The following is a 23,995-nucleotide window of genomic DNA, read 5'->3' as shown; positions in this document are numbered from 1 at the left end:
TTTTTTGTGCTTTGAAAAGCCATAAAGATATAATTATGTCTATAGTATGCTAAAATAAAAACACTTTTTCATTAAATTATTAAAATACAGGAATATTTGTCACTGCATGAATCTAGATTTTGTATTAAAATGTTGCCTAATTTTTTAAATGAAATGAGTATAATCATTTAGTTACACTATATTCTTTATTTTTGCCTACTTGGAATAAATCTCAAAGGTTTAGGTTTGTGCTCAGATTATAAGGGAAGGTGGAATGCCACATACTCTCCATAATTTTGTTATTTTTGATTCGCATATTTCACTCAGTTTTGTTAAGGGTTATGGTAAAAGTAGATGTTAATGCAAAGTTAACACAAATAACTAAGGCAGACCCAGGAAATAATTAACAGTGAATTTTAAACATTTCTGCCAATTATAAGCACAAATATATTTTAAGCAACCAGTAAGTAGTTATTGCATACAATTAGCACAGGGATGTTTAGACATGTACTAAAGCTATTACAGTATCGAGTGGTACTCAATATGCCCTTTAGAAAACTCCCTTCATGACAGGCAAGTATGTCTAAAGAACATTTGAAGATGGACAAGAACAACCAGGGCATTTTACTTTGCAAGTTTAAAGAAAGCAATTTTCATCAAACAGAAGGACTGCATTTGGCTTAGCAAATTTATAAAGATAGTACTGTCCTGCCCTCATGTTTTCATTGTAGTTGAAGTCTTCTTCCCACAAGGGCTTACTGTGCACATTACAAAATCTTCAGTCTTCAGAATTCAAGTGACAGACTATTTTTTCTAAGCACACATGAAAATGGATCATTCTTTCTTACTCTTAATATTCCTTTACAGACTTCTCCAATAATTACAGTCATCTTGACAAAAGAAAATCACCAAGACAATACAACAATTTTACAAAAAGAAAGAATGACAGTTTCCCTTCTACTTTTCAAAAATGTTTTATAATACGATTTGAGATTGGCTTTATTCAATAGGCTGAAAGAGGAATCAATTCTTACAGAGTGACACTCTCTATAATAAAGAACACCTACACTTCTGCACAACACATCCATTGCCACACATTCACAATGTTAATGTTATTACCGTTAGAATCTTTTCCAGAACAATTTTCTGATGAGGAAAATATGGCTTTGTTTAGAAAAAGCTGACAATGTCAGTAAAACAAGCAATAAAATATAAAGGGTTTAGGGTTTTGTTTTTATTCTTACTTCTGCAAGTCTGGTTAAGTCCCTGTTATTTCCTGCCTTTGCTAATGAAACTGGTGTTCTGCCTATCAATGGTTCATGTAGCCAACAAATATTTATTTGCCCCTACTAAGCACTAAGTGTTGTGCACGGTTCCCAGGCGCTGGTTACACAGTAGCCAAACAGATAAATTCCCTGCCCTCAGAGTATAGACAGATTTAGACAATTAATCCCATAAACAAATACGGAACTATTTTATAAGCACAATGAAGGAACTATATTATAAGCACAATGAAGGAACAATACAAGATGTCAAGAGGTAAAGACCTGATTTAGATTGAAATTCCTCAATTTAGGCTGGGACCTGAAAACTGACCAAGAATTTGCCAGACGAAGAGACAGAAGAGGAGCCCTCCAGAGGGCATGGCTTACATGAAGGTCTTCGGTATTGCATTTCCAAATCTAAACAAAGCAGTAGGCTCAAGTGCAAGAAGGAAGCAGACAGCCCCTGCTGAGGCTGGAGCAGTGGTCAAGAGGCCAGAGGACAAGAAAAAGGTCCGTGGATCATAGGAAGGAATTCTGAGCTTCTCCTAAGAGAAGCAGGACGTGACTGAAGTAGGGGAGTGATATGACATTATTATGTTTTAAAAGATGGTTCTGTCTAAAGAATAGATTTGGGAGGTGGAGTGAGATCTCAGAGCCCAAACTCTCCAGCTGATTTTCAAATCCTTCCTTAAGACGATCTCCCTTTATTTCCATCCACACACACAGCCTCCCACCACAGGGCTCATACATGGCCATTCAGAAATTTACTTCCCCACCTCAATGCTTGCCTGTGCTTTTGTCTGTGCCCACGCTGTCCCCTTATTTACTAGTTAAAAATCTCAGCATGCTAAAGGAGACCCACCTGACTCAATGTCAATTCCTCCATGAAGATGTTTCACCCTTCTTTAAATGCTATGGCACTCGGTAGGAAAACATGGAGCAGCAGAAAAGGAGTCCTGAACTTTGGCTTTAACTGCTAAGCTTCAGAGCTGTTTGGTCTCCTGAGATTACTGGACATGCAGCTCCTCAAGCCTCAGAGACACACGCCCAAGTCATGGGCTAAAAAACATTGAGAATGAGCCCTATTTTTTTTTTTTTACATTTTTAATAAAATGGAGAATTTTATCTAAAAGAATTTTCAAATACATTTTGTGCTGCTGATATGTCATATTTGCATACATACCAACAAAAATTGTTAGCTAATCTTTGTTTCCATGTTTAATAATCTCCTTCTGTGGCAAAAAGGCATGAGTATGTCGGATGAAGTATATTTAATCCAATAGATTTTAAGAATGAAAAAGAGCAAAGTATGAAATCAGAGAGCCAAATAATACCTATTTCTTAAAGTTATATTTTTCCCTAGAGCTGCCCTAGAACTGGGTTATAGTTTTATCTAGATAGAATAACTAGATTGACTCAGACACCAAGTGTCTTACATTACACTTATTTATTGTTTATGTTGTACCTACTTCCAAAAGGAAGTATGGCTTCCTTTAAATGGGAACTTTCAGTAACTAGTACCTGCGAACCGCTTAAAGCCTGGCTCCTCCTTAAAATACCCCATTAAGAGGAGCGGATTGATTTGACTGAATCAGAACTTGTGCTTCTGCTACAATCCAGCCAACTAATGTAGCCTGGTCGTCATCAGTCACACACACATTGAGGGTTCTAAAAGATCATTTTGTCTAAAAAAAAAGTTTAATAAACACATAAAAATATGGGAATTTTGTAACTTCACTTTAACAAGATTTGACTAGTACATGACCTTAAAAATAATTTTATTGCAATCATTTCATGAAAAAAATATAATCCATATTGATTCAATTATGAAATTTTGACTAAATGAAATTTGTGAAAGGAGCTGACATTTTACTCTACTGTTCCTAGAGGCAACGCCTTATTACTCACCTTGATCTCTTTCATGCCATGTTCGACTTCCAGCAGCTGGTGAATTCGGAGAGGGATAAAAGTCTCCTGTAGGACTTGGTTCCATATTTTCATCTATGGATATAGTTTTGGGTCTTTTGCTGTTAAAATATGACAAGAGTGAATGTTAATGGGATTTCCAGAAAGATGTGTAGCATCTGAAAATACATAATCTGAGAATATTCTTACTGTGGAAATTTCCACAAACACAAGTAACAGTATCTCAGAACCATTTTGAAATAATGGTGAGTATTTAAGACATCAATAGGAGTAGCAGACATTTCTAGTTGTATGTATCATTTACTATAATATATCAGAACTGTACCTGTCTAACAAATGTGTTTATTATATTTGCATGTTGAAATATATTTCCAGTAGTAGAACACTATTTTCAGTACTAAAAAGTGAATTCTTAATGTGATAGGTATACTAATTTAAAAATTATTATCGATTGTACCTGACTCATAATTATTATCAATATGAACAACGTTCATTCGTACGGCACTTGCCATTAAAAATGTAATCCCTTCATGTCAATTCAAAGATAAGTAAACTCCTTAACCTTCCTAAACTCAGTTTAATCATCTGTAAAATGGAAATAATAAAAAGGGGAGTGGTTGAGAGGATTAAATGAGTTATTAAATGTAAAGCTCATGCATTTAGTGGCTGGCATTTAGAAGACACTTATAAAATAGTAATTATTAGTAGCAACCCTATATTTAATAATATTAAAAATTTTATAGTACTTTACTGATAATAAACTATTTCATATATCCTTTTTTTAAAATAGATCTTTATTGGAGTATAATTGCTTCACAATACTGTGTTAGTTTCTGTTGTACAACAAAGTGAATCAGCCATATGCATACACATGTCCCCATATCCCCTCCCTCGTGAGCCTCCCTCCCATCCTCCCTATCCCACCTCTCTAGGTCATCACGAAGCAGAGGGAGATCATGCTGCTGCTTCCCACTAGCTAACTATTTTACATTTGGTAGTGCATATACATCAATGCTACTCTCACTTCGCCCCAGCTTCCCTCTCCCACCCCGTGTCCTCAAGTCCATTCTCTGTCTACATCTTTATTCCTGCCCTGCAACTAGGTTCATCAGAACCATTTTATTTTTTTTTTAGATTCCATATATATGTGTTAGCACATGGTATTTGCTTTTCTCTTTCCGACTTACTTCACTCTGTATGACAGACTCTAGGTCTGTCCACCTCACTACAAATAACTCAATTTCGTTTCTTTTTATGGCTGAGTAATATTCCATTGTATATATGTGCCACATCTTCTTTATTCATTCATTTGTCGATGGACATTTAGCTTGGTTCCATGTCCTGGCTATTGTAAATAGTGCTGCAGTGAACATTGTGGTGCATGTCTCTTTTTGAATTATGGTTTTCTCAGGGTATATGCCCAGTAGTGGGATTGCTGGGTCATATGGTAGTTCTATTTTTAGTTTTTTAAGGAACCTCCATACTGTTTTCCATAGTGGTTGTATCAATTTACATTCCCACCAACAGTGTAGGAGGGTTCCCTTTTCACCACACCCTTTCCAGCATTTATTGTTTTTAGATTTTTTTCCTAAAAACTTAGGTTATTGATCCTTTATTCTTAAGATCAACCAAGAAAAATAGGCCATTGCCAAATTCAAACCAAAATAACTTTCAAAGTATTATAATATATTTTAATAAAGAAAACATAGTTTTATCTCAATTACTAAGAAAAGTGAATATTTAGAGCAGAGATTAAAAAGCTATTCTACGCCACATGCCATATTGCTTGATATACTGCTTTCAAACATCTCCACCAATACCCTATTAAAGAGTAAGTTATGAGTATAGAAATGGATATTTTTTCCTTAAATTAAAAAAAATCTTATTCACACCCATGGAAATAAAAACTAAAAACGATATCTTCTGAATGAACTTTATACAGTGATAATAAACCTAATGTCATAGGATTTCAGAGTTGTAATTCACTTTAGAAGCCATACACATAAACCAATCCTCCATTTTCTTACAAGTGGGAAGACAAATTTGGAGAAAATCAATTGCCCAGGGCATGTTAATGGAAGCAGTCTGACACAAAGTAAAGACTTCTGACTTCTGAGACTGTGCTCTTTCTACTACACTGTTTCCAAATCCTGGAAGCATGTGCATGTCTGGGTATATTCATAGATACATTTGTGATTAATATTTGACTCACAACTCCCGGAGTATTAACATGATGCAGAAGATGGCAATTTCTATCCACGCTAAACCACAGTGAGAGTAGATAGTTTCTTTAGTTTCTTTGTAGGGTATCCAAAGTTAGAATGTATTTTTTAAGCCTCCTTTAATCTAATTCTCCCATCTGTAAATCAGCGGTAAATATGTATGGAAAACTTGAAATGAGGGAGAAAAGACTTTCATAAGGAAATAATAGAGAAATTTTTTTAAACCTTTTTTATTTGAATGACGTAGTATCTGATACTGAATGATCATGAGGAAAGATCTGTGTTGACAGCATACCAATCCACCAGACAAAATAAAAAATTACTATTTGCATTTTAAATTTAGAAAAACTAAAGCATTTTTAACACTTCACCATATCACAGTTTTAATGATAATAAATCCTATTATCTTGCTATGCAATCTAACTATATGAAAATATAGTTTGACCATAAATGACATCAAATTGAACTTAGTTAATAAACAAACAAATGTGCATAGCCCCACAATTAATTCAAATGCAATTAATTTTTGTTTTTGAGAATAGCATAGGAATATAGTTATCCAGATTTTTTAATTTTTTAACAGTTGATACTGTGAAATGTATGTTTTGCTCTGGAACTCACGTATGATCTTCTATCTGATCGTGGGTATATTTAATGCTGTGGAAATGAGATTGCTCTTCCTATATTGAAGATTCAACTCAAAAAAACCCAATAAAGCTATAATATTTGTCTTATTCACTCAGTCCTCTTCTATCATTCAACAATAGGGGAACATATGAAATCCCATGTACTACCACTTGCCAAGTTAATTTTCCCTCATTTAAATAGGAGATCTCTTTTTAAACTCCTGTGGGACTGAAAGTTACAATCAGAAGGTCAAGAGAGAAATATGAGAATGTCAGCAGAGAACTAAAAGGCAAAGTCACCTCACTGTAGCTGTTCCCCAACAAAGGCTGGTTAGGCCAAATCTCAGAGCAGGTAATACCTTCACTGGTAACTGAGAGTTAACTAAATTATTCAAAGAACATCAACTAATTGAAGAACTTGGCAAACCTGTTGCCTAGAATAAGGCCTTTTAAGGTTAAGTAAATGACACATTTTATTTTTCATGTTTCATTATCCCCAGCTTGGACATGGTATTAGGGTAAAAGTTGGATGAATCAATCCTAAACCAGGGATCTTTGCTATGGCAATACCATTTTTAAAGTCACCAAAAGAATTACTTATAGAGTTATAATACTTCATATAAGGGGATAAAAATATTAATACATTTTCATTTTCCCTTGTCTCCCCAAAAAGCCTTTTTAAAATGCTTTGAACAACAATTTAACTTTCAAATTTCAAAATAAATTTAACCAGGAAAGATTAAAACTTTGTGTAAAATCAGCAAAAATCTTGAACTCTTTGCTTTATTTCCCCCTTCTCTTTACCTGCGTACCTATCTATCTGCATGTCTACTTATTTACCTATGTGCATATAGACTGAGAACAAAAGCAGCTCCTCTTTCAGTTACCTGCTTGGTGGAGAAGACAGCGACCTCTGAAGATTGACCCCCGAGTTCATGTCATGATAGTATGGTTGGCTTGGGATTTCTCCAATTGGGAAGTTGACTCCAGTTCCCTGGGTTATGGGTGCTGAGGAATGAAACAACAACACCAACAAACATTGGGAATGCCATTTACTGTTGTCATCTCTATTCAAATGTAATAATCTAATATTTTCCATGCCTCTGGGCAAGGATGAGGGGAACTCTCTTTACCTTAAGAATCTAATAACCAGCCTTTCACTGGTTAAGACTTGCAAACATCCTCACGATGCCAATGTTCAAGTGTGGAAACTTGAGGCACGCTATCATCACTGGTTACCCCTTCTCCCACTCCCACTGCCCAAGCTTCTTCACTCAGTCCTTTGTGTTAGTCGTCACTACACCTGTCACCTCACTAGTCTCTAGATGCGCCACAGGGAACAATAAATGTTGCCTATTGCTCAGCACCAAGCAAGGCACTCTGTACTAAGTCAGATCTCAAAAACCAAATTATTGTTAAATAAATCGAATTAGAATAGTTTCACAAGAGGCGATTATTATTTTATAATAATGTTAACATTAATGTTAGAATGCATTAGAAATCATATTTATAATTATTTGATATAAAAATAATTCTTGTATTAGGACAGGTATATAAGTAAAATTGACAAATATGAAATAAAAGTCAAGATTCTTTCTCCAAAATACATATTCAGGTTTCATACATGAATGGTGAGCACAGTTTTACTCAACAGCTATGTTTTGTTTTTAAAAAAGTTTGTATGCCCAATTTCATAAGTCATTTAAAATATACTCATGGAGTTTTATACTTTAAGGTATTATTTTATAAATCAAGAAGTCTTTTTGAGTTTGTTGCTGTGTTAAGAACTGAAAATTTTAATGTAATATTGGTTGTTGTACAATGGATTACATCTTTTCAAATCTTTAAAATTGGTTTCTAGACATCTTGAATAAATCTGTCAGACAGCATGTTGTGTTAGAATGAGTAGGATCTTGGGAGACAGACAGCCTTTTAGTTCTAACTCCCTCTGCCACTTATTGGCTATGTGCCTCAGTTTCCTGAACTGTAAAATGAAAATTAGAATAACCTATCACATATGATTATTTTGAGGATGAAATGAGGTAAGGAGTGATAAAAGTCCAGCATCATGCCTAGTGTGTAATGGATATTCAACAAATGTGAATTCCCTTCTTTCCTCGCTTTCTTCCCTGAAATTCTTCCCTGGCAACCTAGAGTGGTCAGCAAAGATGAAACAGTTCAAAAACCCGCGCAAAGCTGGTGAACTGGTACAAATGAACCTATTTGCTGAAGGTTTGTTCATTCAATAAGATATTGTGCCCATTACTGACAGGTGCTGCAAGGGACACAAAATAGTCTACGATAGTTCCCGTGCTTAATAAGACATACTGGGCAACAGGTTGGGTAAACAAAATACTCATGAAAAACACAGAGATACAAGCATAATGTGTTTTATAATGAAACTTCCAAATGAATGACATGATCAATAAATGCTATAGGATTTCAAGGCAAGAAGAATCTGATACAAGCTTGAATGGTCCAAGAAATCTGTGGAAAAGTCACAGCTGGCCCAGGGCTTTGGAAGATGAGCAAGGTAGTAAAGGGAGGTTACTCTAAACAGCAGTTACTACAGGAGCAAGGTCATGGGCAGAGATGACATACAAGATGGAGGCCAGCCAGGTTGGTGTCAAAGGACAATGCTTAAGAATAGTTTCTATTTTTCTCCTGTTTTTATCAGGCCTTCAAGATCTCCAATGAGAGAAAGTGTATCCTACGTGGGGCGGGAAAACTCTGGAGCCCTTGAAATTCACGCTAAGAACACAAAGTCTACTTAACCTTCCCCTCTCTCCAAGCTAACCACACGTTGAGTAAAAAATTCCAAAGGGACAGCCGATTTTCAAGGAATTTTTCTTACTCAGAATTTTTAATAAACATTTGAAATGTGTTCACTATCAGTTGAATCGTACTTCAATATCTCAGGCAGGCTGAGACTCACAAAGTATTTTTAAAGAAAATATGATTAGGAGGTGCATGCTTTGTAGAGAAACAATCAAGGAATACACAACGATTATCTCTCCCCATTAAAAATCAATCAATACATAGGAGATTAGTCTCAGCTCTAACACTCTGGGGTTTCTGCCTTCTGTTAGGTTGTTCATATTATATAATATGCTTTAGCCTCATTTTACACAGAAAATATTAGTGTTCAATGTGCAACTATGCCTAATGGCTCGAGTTCTTTGGACAGTTAAAATGTAGCTGCTTGTTGTGGCTTGAGGTACACCAGAGGTTAAAAAAAAATGCAAGGTAAGAAATCCCACAGTAACCACATGCTTTAAAGTTTATTATTAGAACCATGTTCTATGTGACATTGGAAAGCAGAGTATGTGCAGGAAGGAGGCATTTGAGGGGCTCAGTGAACGTAAGCAATCTGTTTGGCTTCCAACAGCAGTGATGGATACAATTCAAAGAACTGAGTTACCAAGGGGAAACTTACAGGTTATATCTTATATCAACTATTTGCAATTTATTAAGCTCATGCAATATTTAGGCAAAGATTTGTAGTTTCTATTTAATAAACATATGGCTAGATAGTCAACACAGATTGCTTGACCGTATGCATACTAGGTATAATTTATAGGAAAATGATAATTAAAAATCTTTGGAAATTTTGTTTTTTTCTAAGTTTTGTTCCAGAAGGATTCTTTCAAAGTATCAAGAAGGCAGTAGTGGAATCTAAACAAACAAACAAACAAAAGGCCAAACTCAAAGAAAAGGTTACCAGAGGTGGGTGTTGTGGGGGGGAGGGAGAATTGGAGGAAGGTGGTCAAAACGTACAAACTTCTAGTTATAAAATAAATAGGTATTGGGGATGTAATGTACAACATGAGGACTACCATGAACACCGCTGTAGGATATACAGAAAAGCTGTTAAGAGAGTAGATCCTAAGAGTTCTCAACACAAGGAAATAACGTTTTCTCTCTTTTTCGTATCTGTATGAGATGATGGATGTTGACTAAACTTACTGCGGCATTTCACAACATACGTCAGTCAAGTCATTATGCTACACACCTTAAAATTATACAGTGCTACATGTCAACTAAATCTCAATAAAACTGCGGGGGTGGGGTACAAGATGGAAAATCAAGCTTTAGTCATGGCTTAAGCGAAACAAGAACAAAAACACCTTGTCTACGGATTTACACACGAGCACTGTAAAATTTAGTGTGCATTTTTACACTAAATGGGAGATTACGGAAATTAAAGTAGATTAATAGCGAACATGGCCAGATTCTAAAACAGCACACAGGCACAAAATTTATCTAATGACAAAGTGCATGAGAACAGCAAGTCCCAGGCAGATGTGCCTGTTTAAAAGCCTCTGGAAAAACTTACATCAGATGCAAAGACCAGTGTTAGCACCTCTCCCAGAGAGCAGCACGGGGCCCGAAGGCTGCAAATCATGTTTAAGAGGCTGCCAATACCCTCTTAGAAACCAAGCTCAGAAGAACCTCGGACTCCAAGGGTTAGAGGCCAACCCTTAATCTCTCTTATTGTTCTCCTCACTCCAAAAGCTGATCCTAAATCAACTTTTAAGATCGTGATAATATCATTCACCAGAAAGACCACTATCCTAAAACTGAATAGCTTCATTAGCTAAAGTCAACATGCACATTAGAGGGTCATATGAGAGTAAAACCCCAGAGGACAGAAACCATTAACATACCGTAAACCCTTAAGAAGTCAGAATTTGTGATATACAGCTTAAGGGTTGTGCTGAAGTTGATGTTTACTTAGCAAACCCTTATTTCATAAACAATGAAGTTCAATTGTGTAAATAAGATTATAATGTGGATATATTAAAACACTTCGGAGAATAACTTCTCAAGCATTTCAGAGACACCTATTTACATATGCAGTAGAAAATACATGTTTGTTGAATAAAGTAACCAATGAATGAATACAGATAATTAATCTACTAATTACAAATTAGTAATGTTTGTTATAACAGATAACTTAAAAACCTCTAGGAGATGACAATATGAATCAAGAAAGAATGAATGGTATATGTTAAATTTGCCTCATTTCTGAACTAGTATAGAAAGGTTTTTTTTTTAAGATTTTTTTGATGTGGACCATTTTTAAAGTCTTTATTGAATTTGTTACAATATTTCTTCTGTTTTATGTTCTGGTTTTTTGGCCACAAGGCATGTGGGATCTTAGCTCCCAAACCAGGGATCGAACCTGCACCTCCCGCTTTGGAAGGTGAATTCTCCACCACTAGACCACCAGGAAAGTCCCTAAAAAGGTATTTTTTAATCTATTTTTATGTTTCAAATTAAGATTTCGCAAAATATCAATCTGGGCTTTTAAAAGTTCTCATGTGGCTCTCCTACAGCATCTAGCATAATGTTACCTATAATGAGGAACTAGCAATATTTTCTGACAGACGACTCTACTGTCCTTCTCATAAGAAGGGTGAAAATATATGATAAAACTGAGAAAAGTACAAATTTAAACAAATAATTTCATAATGTCTCATAACTGTAGCAGCATAGCCTCTCTGCTAAACAGCAGTATGGAGAAACACACACACACATACACACATCTTTAAACACCCCCTTCCTTATATGATGCCATAAAGTAGGAGTGAGTAAGTCAGGCATGTTCCTTTCCAAATTAAAAATAAACATAAAAAAGTTCAAATATCAGAGGTCTTTGCACAACACATATTGATCAGGAAAAACAAACAAGGCTCATCGCCTTGGTGAATGAAGTAAATGAAGTAGACCATGAGAATCCTCTTGCCCAGCAAATATGAGCCCTATAGGTACAGGCATACAGGATATTAATTTGGTCTCCTACACTGCCCCCAAGTCAACAGACCCAGGGCAGAAGTCTTTGGGGCATACATTTATCCACTGCAGAATTACGTCAGAAGGGATGCTACTAAAGTCTTAAATGCTCATGTACAGAACTCTCTGAAATACAGGCTGTTTGCACTAGCCACTTCAGAAATCTGAACTATTTGAGAAACTACAGTTCAAAGACAAAGTCACCTACTACCTTGGAGATTATTTCACTCAACGCCATGCTAAAGCACTACCTATACTTACCCTTAGTAACTCATTCTTGTTTGTTCTTTTTGGATCATCATAATTCTTGTTCATGACCTCTGAATTTGACCCAAGTGAAAAACACAACTTAAACAGGCTCCAGAGTGCCCCTACATCATCTGAATAAATCATTCCAAACTGTGACACTCTCTATCAAAATGTCAGGTGAAAATACACCCTGCAAAGTTACATAAATAAGCTAAATCAGAGAAGAGAGCAAGTAGAAATGAGTCACCCCCTTCAGCATAATCAATGAGATAAGAACTGCATCTTACCTATATTTGCACACACCAGTAATAACTAAAAGAGTTGATCAAGGAAACTTCCCCCTTGCTTAGTTAGCTGGCCAGGTGAATTTACTCGAGAAAATTCTCATCCAGCCTGCCAAGAATGGTGTCTCAGGTGAGGTGGCCAATGAAAACAATCGGACATTGTTTTGGATAACAATGCTTTCTATCTATATCCAGCTACAATCTGCAAAGTTAATTTCTGCATCCCTCTACACTCTGCATGTTACTGTGTATATCCTGTACATCTCCAAGACCTCACCAAAATATTAGCAAAATGAAAAAGCACTTATCTACAGGAAACTTATGTGGGTTATTATAACAACACTGAGTACATTTAATTAATCACACTTCCTTTGATATAAATGACCATCTATGGTCACAGAGTGAACAGTGAATTAAACGAATACCGATAACACAGCAAGCAGAACAAACCGCAAATTGTTTTTGTACTACAGAAAGTGTTGATTTAAATGCAAATATTTTAGAAAACCAGACAAAATATGTTCACTTCTGATTTCATCAAAAGGTCAGAGATTTAAAAACTCAAATTCTCCTAATACACAGTTCTCTTCATACTGTATTTAAGGTTCAAATATAAAATATTTTAAATCATACTGTATAGTTAAATAATAAGAAAAGAGTTTACTTACTTCTGGATACCCTCACAAGTTCTGATACATTGAAGACTCCAGATTTTACAAAACTATCCTCAAGGTATCCTGAAAGTAAACATCAAAAGATGAAAGAGATCAACATAAGCAGGAAGCAAATAAATGATTAAACACTAGAATTTGTTCAAGTGTTTTAAACCAAAGGTTAGAACAAAACCCAAGTATGCTTACAACGAAGAACTGTAAAAGCAAAACTCTTGTAAAATGCAAACTGGGTCCGTTTAAACAAACGTTTAACCTTTAGAAGCTAAATAATCTCTCAGGAAAATTTTTTAACTTTCCAATTGTACAGGGCAATTGGTATGGTTTTATTTGCCACTGCCCACGCATAGGGAATGAAGGTTCAGAGGCCCTCAGATCGGTAGCACCTGGTAGACTAAAGTCCATCCATTAAAAAAAAAAAAAAAAAAAGAAATAAAGAAAAAGGAAAACCACAGCCACAATTAGCACTTTGTTGGAATTACTCCAAAGATCTCTTGAAACCACTGTTCTTTCACAAATCCTTCCCCGATTAAAAAGTTAGTTGCTGTTACCAGCACTCCCACCCTTGTTCCCGTCATGGATCACACAAAAGCAGAACCCGTACATACAGCAAATACTTTACACAGACCTATTTCTGTGCACCATTAATATACCTCACATGATTTCACTGCTTTCTCACCCTTGCTGCCACTCCCTGGGACTCCCTTCATGTCAAGAACTGGATCCTTTTGCTGGCGAATGTGGTGAAGCCAGACCTCCAGGAATGCCTCCTGACCCTTCCGTGACCTCCAGGTCCAGGGCCCACAGCAGCCGTGGGCCACGAGTCAGGAGCCTGAGTAAGTCAGACATGCTTGCTAGCTGGTCTAACTCTTTCCAGGACTGCAAATGGGGACACCAGTCCTATCCCCAGGTTCTCATCCAGAAGAAGGAAGTGTAGTGAGGGTAAGGAGGGAGGGAACACCTTAGGTAGGAGGGATATGGCTACTCTCTACTGCCCCAGGGAGAGAATAAGAGTGTGAAAATCCTCAGAATTAAAATGCTTCCAGGAAAAAACTCTAAATTCCAAGAACCGGCAATTTGATTGGATGTTACACAAAGCTTCAGGGCTGACCAAGAGATTAGATTCGGGGCAGGGATGAGAGAGGTCTGGGCGTTTTAGCAACATGGCTCACTCAAGTCAAAGAGCTGGGGTCTGACTCCTCACTACAGTTTGCCAGTGTGGCATCCTGGAATAATTAATCATAATAATTAATAATTCTAAATTAATAATAATAATAGTCCTAGAAGATTTAGACTCTTTGTACTTCAGATTCCTCATTTATATATTAGAGATAATAAAATTACCTACCTTACATCGTTGTTACAAATAATAAGTGAGATAAAAATTATAAAACCCAGAGTAGGCGCTGAGTAAATGTTACCAATAAGTTAGGATTGGCCTATGGAGTCAGCAATCACCCATACACTGAAATATGCACACTGAATTCCAGACACTCTCAAGTTATTTGTAAATCATCATTTAGAAATTTTACCAGAAAGAAAGCTACCAGCCCACTTTTTAACCATACACAGCATGAAAAGACAGAAAGTCATTCAATTAGCATATATGCCTCACCGCTGTGAATAAACAGGGGCGCTACGTATGTCTGAACACTGTTTTATATCTACCTTCTTTAGAAATAGCAAAAGAATGAGAAGAAATTATGAGATCTCAGTTGGTGATAAAACTCAGGTCTCATGTTAAGTCACTGCTCTGAAAAAGATATACATTTTTAAGAGGATAATAACAAAGTGTCCCCACTTGATGCAGCTCTATTTTAAGAAACGCCTACTTCTTCAGCAATTAATTTTTCACCAGGTTGAATTCATTTCAGTGATTATTGAGAAATTTCCAGGTAGACAACATTGTACAGAGTGCTAAAAGCCACTGAGACATAAAAAGGACATTGACTCCCTTTGTGTGGCTGGAGACATGTGTTACATAAACATCTATTATGTTTTTAATTTTGATAGGTTATCATTGTATACAAAGATTTCTATTGCTTTTGTTGTTTTAAGCATAATAGATTATACTTTATTTTACAGATTATACTTTATTTTACATGTGGTAAACATAACATTTTATATATGACAAATACATTAAATACAGAGAACTTATTTATCACGACTACAGCCTGTGTGCTTAACCAATCAGACAAGATTATTTGTCCTTCCCCAACCGTACTCTGTAAAGGCCTGCCCTCATATCTTTCTAACGTAGCTGCCTCTGATCAGAAGGGCCCTCTTTCCACAGGCTCACCTTGCAGCCTTCAATGTCCAGCTCAACCACCATCTGCTCCATAATCTGCTTTTCCACCCCCCCCAACTCCTGCGCCACCTAGAAATAATCTCTTTCTTCTGTATTCACATAGCACCTAGTTTGTTCTTACTTTATATCACTTTGCACATTCAAGTTTACCAAGATAACTGTTTTCAAGCCTTGTGTTTCTTCTTATTTGGGGGAGTGACTGGGTTTTGTTCATCTCTATATCTCCCTTAACAACTAACTCATCGCCCACATTACAGTAACTACGAAACGCTTGCAAAACAAATGTAAAGTTCAGCTTTTTGAAACGTGGTCACAAATGAACACCTTAATAATTTTATAACAATGAAGATAAAGATAGCTTAAGATCGAAGGATAACTCTACTGACCCTTGTTATTTTCTGGAACTTGTTTGCCGAGGAGTTTATTTAAGCTTTTGGGCAAAATGGGAAAGCATAATGATTGCAGTCAGATTATATCTCTGACTTTCTTGTGTAATTAATGTACAACTTTAGGCATGTAGTACAAAATAACTACCAAGGGACTAGAGGGGTTCAAATAGTTCACAAATATTTATAAATCGACGAATGAGTGAATGAATAGTGAACATTTCATTTATATAAATTATACCATGTGTAATACTTAATAGCAATTCAATACATGGATATTATCTGAAGTTCATTTCCTTATCACTCCAATGAGTAGTTAGGACTCCATTTGCTTCTAAGTCATGCCCATTAAGATGGAGTGATGTGTGGTCCTGTCACGAGCCGAATCCTAAGGGAGGGAAGAGCCACCTCAAGGTAATCCTACCAGCAGGAAGACAGCAAGGCAGTCACACACAGACAAATACAATGACCATCTCATAGAAAAGGGAAGGCAACTCAGAATGTTGAGGGTGCTTCTCCACTCCCTACCCCCAATTCCCCAAGTTCTAAGGAATTTGGATCTACAAGGAAAACTGAAAGATTTTACTAAAACTATGAAAGACATTGAAAATACGTCAGAACTGCTTTGGCACCCACTAGCCAAAATGCAACACCATAGGTCCCACTGGGCTCCACTCCTGTGTGGAGCACAGCGAGACTTCAGTAAAAGGAGGGCTCCCAAGGCTAAGTGGTGACAATGACCTTATAGGAGGGGGGTGGGTGGGAATCAGGCAGCTGGGTAGCCTGGGAGAAGCACCTGAAGCAGATGGCTGCCCCCTTCATGCATCTTTGCACGCAGCACAGCCTTTACAATGGACAGACATTACCCAAGATGAGGCGGGCTAAAGAAAAGAAACAGTGGATGACACGGTACTTGGCCAGCTAATAGTCCTTGCTCACAAGCATACGAGAGAGTACTTAAGGACTCTGGCAAAATAACTGGAGAGGATCATGCAGGGGGTCAGAAGCCCTGCTATACAATACAGAGGGTAACACTCAGCAAAATGCAGGTGCTTGCTGTTAACACAACCCCATGTGTAACCTCCAGGCTTCTGGGGCCTTCTAAAAACGTGGTTTTCATGTGTTACATAGACCACTGTGAATCTAAATAGCTGACACAGAGGCCAAAGATCTTAAAGCAATTTGGAGACATGCACACAGTAAATTCCCTTCATCTACCAAAGGAAATATGAGCATCTCTGAGACAGAGCAGCTGCTTAATGGTTACTGAGCAGTATTACACAACAGCTTACACCAGGAAGCAAAGAACAACTTAGCATTTATGTGATGCTGTATTTACACTACATGTATGCTTCCTAAAAAATAAAATTGAGTAGGAAATAAAGACCTCTGCAAACTGAAAATTCTCAAAGGCAATATCAAATTATATTATTTTACTGTTTTTATTTTTCTCTAACAAAAGCAACAATAAATCACTACTCAGAAGTTAATATAGTGTTTAACCTCCTTTACAAACAATTAACAGAGGGATGCAATGGCATATCTAACTGTTAATATCTCAAATTATAATCAGCACCATTTAAATGTTAAACAACATTTACACAGAAAATCCAAAGGAAGACTGATAATGGCTCATTTTTATGGTCTACTGTGTTCTATTCTTGAAATTAAAAAAAAACACAGAAAGCTGTTATTAAATTCATGAAAGCTGTCTTCAAGTATTTGAAGGACTGTTAATGTAGATGGTGGATTAGACTTATTCTGCATAGTTCCAGGAACTGTTTTTTTGGCTCAGTAAACAGATTTGTCATCCAATAAGAAAAGTCCTAGAAAGGAATGTGAGACCTTGCAAAGGTAATAATAACCAACACATGCCAAGCTACTGCACTAAGATCTTAGAAAGCATGAATGCACATCATGCCCACAATTATCCTCAAGTTGTTACCATTTTACAGAATGAGGAAACCTGTGTCTACAAATATAGGGGTTTCCCAGTGGATGTAAAGACCCCTCCACTGGATTTAAGAATTCTCACTTTGGGTAGGAAGTTGGATAAGAGCACTTCAAAAGCCCACTGCAACTCTCAGATTCCACTTTTTTACACGGCTGTTTTCCTGTTAGTTTTCTTGCATTGCTCAATTTGGAGAAAGAAGAGAACACTGGGTATCTCACAGGCATGCTCCAGCCCTAGGATTCCAATTGTTCACTTCCTTCAACTGAGTGTAAAAGATGCCTAAATTGTTTTGTTTATAGATGTAAAGGGGGAGAAGATAAGATTATTTCATACTAGCTCTTTGCCAATCTTCATAAAACTTCAGCTACCAAAACTAACCCATTGGTGATTTTTCTGGTAGGGGTGTTATAAGACAGGACTCTCTTCAGTTTCTCAACTGATCTGAACTGTCCATGGTTAAGGATGGAAACTGTGATTATAAAATAGATACACTAATCACAGCAAAGATAACAATTCTCTGCACAGAGACTTGAATCTCAGCCTATAGCTAACATTTTAGTATAAATTTACAATTAAGTTTGTCCTTCAACATGAAATGTAAATCCCTGATGGTGATTGAAATGACCTGGTAGAGTCAGAATTTTTCTGACTTTAACACACTCTGATAGTAGTATATTAATATATTATTTATGTTTTTAAGTATTTCCTTTGAGTCCATTAAACTTTTCCTACATATATATAATATACATAAATATGGATTTTTATAAAATTGAGATTAAAATTTAAATAAATGCATATCCTGCCTTTTTCTAAGTAACATTGTATATTTCCCTCTAGATTAAATAATTTTCCAAAAGCATGATTTTAATGCCTGCACCATATTATACTGCATGGCTGTATCATACTTTATTTGACCATTCTCCCATTGTTTGGCATTTTAGGTTATTTCCCAGTTTAAAAAATATTATAAACAGCACTGCCATTAACATCGTAGGACACAAATTTTTCTCAGCAATTCTTATGATTTCCTTAGGTTGGAGTTCCCAGAAGTGGAATTAGCGGGTCAAAGGACATAAGCTCTTTTAAAGCTCTTGGTAAAAACTGTCAAGCTGCTTTCCATAAAGGTTTTTGCCAATTTATACTCCCTCAGGCACATCATGAGCGTTTCCATGTCACCACCCTGCTGCCAGAATTACATATTAGTCATATTAATGGGATTTGTTTTTAACTGTGGCAAGTTGATAGAGAAACGATATCATTACATTAATGTTATAACTTTCATTTATTTAATTATAATAATAGATATTTTCACATACATATGCATTATTTCTTTGAAGAGAACTTTCAAAAATATGTAAAATAGGAATAGTGCTAGCAGGAATATTTTATTCATAATGCTAATGAGAATACTTCTAGAGTTTCACAGTTAATAATTTTGGCCATTAATTGGTGATTGATTTTTCCTCATCATCTGATATATTTGTTTATTCCTAGTTTTCTCAGAGTGTTTTTTAAAGTTTTCTGATCAGAATCGTTGTTGAGTGTTATTAAATGTCTTTTTGGCATTGTGAGATTATCCTTTTTTTCCATTACAGCATTTTTTGTTGTTACATATTACAAATTCTTAGATTAAATTATCTTTGTTGGTCCATGGAACATAGCTTTTTAAATTTACTGTTGAACTGGTTTATTAACAGTTTTCTTCCAAATTCTCTATATGTAGTTGGGATACTTTTGTGGGAATCTTTGTATTTTATTTGCCAAGTTTTCATACCAGGGTTATATGCATGCTTCATAAAATGGTTTGGATGACAGTCATTATTTTTCATAAAAAAAAAAAAAAAGTTGAAAGCTTGGAAAAACTCACTGGTAAAATCATCTTTCCAGAATGTGTTTCAGAGAAGATTCTTAGACAACTCCAAGTGTTTCACGAAATTTAATCTACTCCTATTTTCTGATCTTGAGACAATTTTATTACATATTATTCAAGAAAATCAATTCTTGCAGATTTTAAAATTTCTTAGCACAGATACTTTATGGTTTACTAAGTGGGCTATGTTTATTTTTACTATATTGAAATTATAATAAAATTAAATTAAATTTTATAATATCATCTTAAAATATACTACAATTAATATAATTATATTAAATTACATTAAACTATACTAAAAAATCAGCTCTGTCACTTACTATGTAAACTTAAGGCAAGTTAAGCAATTTTTCTACGTCCCCCCATTTCTCTTCTCTAAAATACCAGATAATCATAGTACCTGTGAGTCAATAGGAAAGCTGTATATTATTTTCAAATAATGAGAGACATTTCATTTTAAAAGCAGGGAAAGGGAAGATAGAACTTCCAAATTAACAGCTAGGAAACAAAATACAGTGAATAGGAACTTAAGACAGTCAAAATAAGGACATAAGGTATAAATAAATGATTAAAGTAAAACAAGAGGAATAAAATCAAATATATCAATCATTATAACAAATGTAAGTGGACTGAATTATCCCATAAAGAAAGCATTAGATTAACTTAAGCAAACAAAATCCAGCTACTTTTAAGGAGCATATTTAAGACAAAGTGAGAATAAGAACAAAAAGTTGAAAATAAAATAGTAGGCAGAGAAGTCAGGCAAATTCACACAAAAAGAAATCAGTGTCAATTAGCAATGGTTTTAAGATGGAATTTAAGATGAATTAAAATAAACAGGTTAAAGAACATTATGAACGACATGCACCAAACAATATTGTGGAGAAATGCACCAATACATGCACCAAACAAGGTATTGGTGCAGCGAACAATATTGTGGAGAAATACATAAAATAAAATCTAATAATATACAAGAAACTTGATAAAAATATAATTTTTATCACCAAACAGTATTGTGAAGAAATGCATAAAATAAAATCCAATAAGATACAAGAAACTTGATAAAAATATAACTATAGTGAGAACTCTGAATACATCTTTTAGATTTGACCATGACTATTAGACAATTAGACTTATTTTTTAGAATGTGTCTTTTAGATTTGAACATGACTATTAGGCTATTAGACTTATTTTATATCATTCAAATACATCTTATACTCTGTTGGTATATCCATGGAAATTTTATAAAAATTGATCATGTCCTTGACCAAAAAGAAAATGTTAACAAATTCTTAAAAGTGGAGAACTTTTCAGGCCATTCTGTTTATCTTTGGCAAATAAAACTAAAAGTTAAAAAAAAAAGTGACCATATCTTCTGAACTACATGAAAATTAAGAAAATAAGCCAAGAATCAAACAGAAAATCAAAAGAAAAATTGTCAGCCACCTAGAAAGCAATGAAAAGAAAAAGACAAAAGAAAAAGGAAAATTGTTTACCATAAAAGAAAAACAGCAAAACAATCCAACAAAAATTCAAAAGGGAATTAAAGATAAAAGCTGAAATTAATAAAATAGAAAAAAGAGGAATATTTGAAACAATGAAAGGAAAGATGATTCTCTGAAAAGACAAGCAAAACAGAAAAATCATTTGCAAGCTTCATTAAGGGAAAAAAGAGAAGGCAAAAATATACAACTACAAGAATAGAAGGGAGACATAACCATAGAAACCAAATACATTAAAAGAATTATGAGAGATTAACACATACAACTTACCGACCGCAACTTTCAAAACTTAAAGGGGCAATTCCTTACTAAAATAAAAGTAACCACAATTGTGCAAAGTGGACCCTGAATAGAACACTTAACCTAGTGCAGTGGTCCCCAAAATTTGCTGATCATTTGAACCACCTGGGGTTCTTAAAAAGCAATTTATGTGTGGCTTCCACTCCCAGCTATTCTGATTTAACTGGTATGGGTATGACCCAGACATGAGGATGTTCTAAAAGTTGCCCAGGTGATTGCAATGTGCAGCAAAGTTTGGGAACCACTACGCTAGTCTCTTGTTATTCAAAATGTGGTCCCAGAACCAACAGCACTGGCATAACCTGGGAGCTTGCTGGAAATGCAGAAGCTCAGGCTCCACCAAGACCCTCGAAATCAGAATCTGCAGCTTAATGAGTTCATATGCACTTTAAAATTTGAAAACTCTAGAACAGCATAAAAAGGCATTTTTAAAACCACTTTTAAAAATGACATAGGTACAGATGGGTGCACAGCTGGATTTTATCTATCCTCTACCTTGCCTTCAAATTTCAATGCTATTTACACCCTCCCAGGCTGTAGAAAATGATAAGTTACCTTATGAAGCAGGCGCTGTCATAAGCCTTTATTAGCCAGCAAAACTTAAATAACTAAACTTGGAATGTCCTTTATCAAAACAAAGCAAGCAACCAACCAACCAAAGATCAAGCAAACATGTAAATGCAACTTCAGGAATCCTAAACACAGCGCTGGAACCGGCCAGAAGTCTCACCCTGGCAGTCCTCTGACTGTCTTCAGCGAATTAGGCCTCTTTCTAATACTAACTCGTTGGAACTGATGCACTTTGTTTAATGTATGCTGTCCTTTTTTTTTTTCTTTTTTTTTAGCTGCTTGTTTGGAACAAAATGAAATGCATATTGCATTGTATCCTTCCTGCTTGCTGTTTTTTCTCTTAAGTTTAAAAGTTATGCATTGAGGATAAAGTATACTTAAGGAGAAATGTGCACAAGAATACCTATTAAAATAACTCCCATCAAGTTTGATGGTGTAACTTCAAGGGATTAACAGCTAACTATTTTGGATGGAAAAAAAAAAAAAGAATCCTAAATAAAATTGAATATATTCAATTCATATATTCAAACGGAATATAACAATGTTACCAAAAAAAGATACACTATTATCATTAGAGTTTATTCCAGGAATGAGTGCAGTTCACTATCAGGAAATCTAGCGATGTAATAGAGAAAAAACAAACAAACAACAGTAACAAAAAACAACACATGATCATATCAATTGAGGCTGAAAATGTACTTGACTCCAAGAAGAGAAGCAGGCTTCCCTAATAACAAATCTAAGCAGAAATAGAGATAAAAGCAAACAATACTCTTTAGCAAAACCAAAAAAAATTATACTAAAATGAGAAAATTAGTCTGCCATTCCTAGTTACCCAACCTCTTCAAGCCTTCTCCTCTTTTCAGTCCTTAAAAATGTAATCTGTAAATAAATCGGTCACAAAAAGGCAAACATTGTATGATTTCACTTAGATGAGGTATCTAGAGAGTCAAACTCATAGAAACAAAGGAGAATGGTGGTTGCCAGGGGCTGGGGGGAAGGGGGAAGAGTGAGTTGTTATTTAACGGGTACAGAGTTTCAGTTTTACAAGATGAAAAAGTTCCAGAGATTGGTTGCATAACAAAGTGAATAAACTTAACACTACTGAACTATACAATTAAAATGGTAAATTTTATGTCATATGTATTTTACCACAATTAAAAAAAAATGATCTGGAATTTGAGACCCAGAAAACTGTTATTAATTGCATATATATATATATATATATATATATATATATTCAAGAACTACTTTTTACTTTGGAGTTTATATCTATAATCTTATTTACAATAATTACTTAGATATAACTTTCTATTTAATTATTATTCTCATTATCAGTCTACAGTTATTGCTATATTTATATTTATAACAATCAGTATATATCTGAGGAGTTTCCTCATCCTAAATTTTTTCTTTTTTAATTTTGGTGCATCACTTTGTCAACTGCAACAGGTTTTCAAGTAAAATTTTTACAAAGAAAATGAGGGACTATTTTTCAAGACCACAAATAATAAAGAATCTATTTCTATCACCTTTGACGAGAAATAAAATTCCTTGAACATTAAAAGAAATGCAGGTTAACTTTTTCCTCTAGGATAATTACAAGATTCTTCTTTTTACCCATGAAATACAAAAACTGCAACAGGATAATATTTAGATATTATTACTATTGGCTGGATATATTAGCCATATGAACCAGCATATTTAGATTAGGTTTAGCTCATAAAAGTTTTCTTCATTTGTCCTTGATTCTATTTCTTTCCTAAATGCTCTGATTTCTCACTAAGAACACCTAAGTAAATGCTTAATTTTCTATCCTCCCATCATAAACCTTTTTCTCACCATTTTTAACCTCTCTGTTCTTTTCCTCTGCTTTTGGAGCAAATATCTATATCAGTGATTATTTCCACAATATCAGTTCTGTTTTTTATTCTTCCAATCCAGATTTTAGCTATATGAAAGCAGTTTTAGTTTTCTTGCTAGTTTTTCTTTTTTTTTTTTCGGTATGCGGGCCTCTCACCGCTGTGGCCTCTCCCGCCGCGGAGCACAGGCTCCGGACGCGCAGGCTCAGCGGCCATGGCTCACGG

At 35.2% G+C, this 23,995-nt stretch overlaps 1 protein-coding gene across 6 annotated transcripts in view; it reads right to left on the bottom strand.

Annotated features, from left to right (window-relative positions):
- Nucleotides 1-23,995, bottom strand: part of NFIB (nuclear factor I B) — a 229,066-nt gene that overhangs the window by 53,003 nt on the left and 152,068 nt on the right. For all 6 annotated transcript variants that reach the window (XM_089913215.1, XM_089913217.1, XM_022573744.3 and 3 more), the window contains exons 4-6: nucleotides 13,016-13,084; nucleotides 6,906-7,026; nucleotides 3,153-3,271 (exon numbers count right to left, since the gene is read on the bottom strand). In XM_089913215.1, the coding sequence (XP_089769341.1) occupies nucleotides 3,153-3,271; nucleotides 6,906-7,026; nucleotides 13,016-13,084 (309 nt within the window). The remainder of the gene's footprint in view (nucleotides 1-3,152; nucleotides 3,272-6,905; nucleotides 7,027-13,015; nucleotides 13,085-23,995) is intronic.

Source organism: Delphinapterus leucas, chromosome 6 (genome assembly GCF_059928025.1).
Source record: "Delphinapterus leucas isolate spDelLeu-1000000601 "Yukka" chromosome 6, BTC_Dleu_Yukka2, whole genome shotgun sequence".
Classification (NCBI taxonomy): domain Eukaryota; kingdom Metazoa; phylum Chordata; class Mammalia; order Artiodactyla; family Monodontidae; genus Delphinapterus; species Delphinapterus leucas.
Note: the sequence above shows the minus strand (reverse complement) of the source record. Positions and strands in the feature narration are given on the sequence as shown.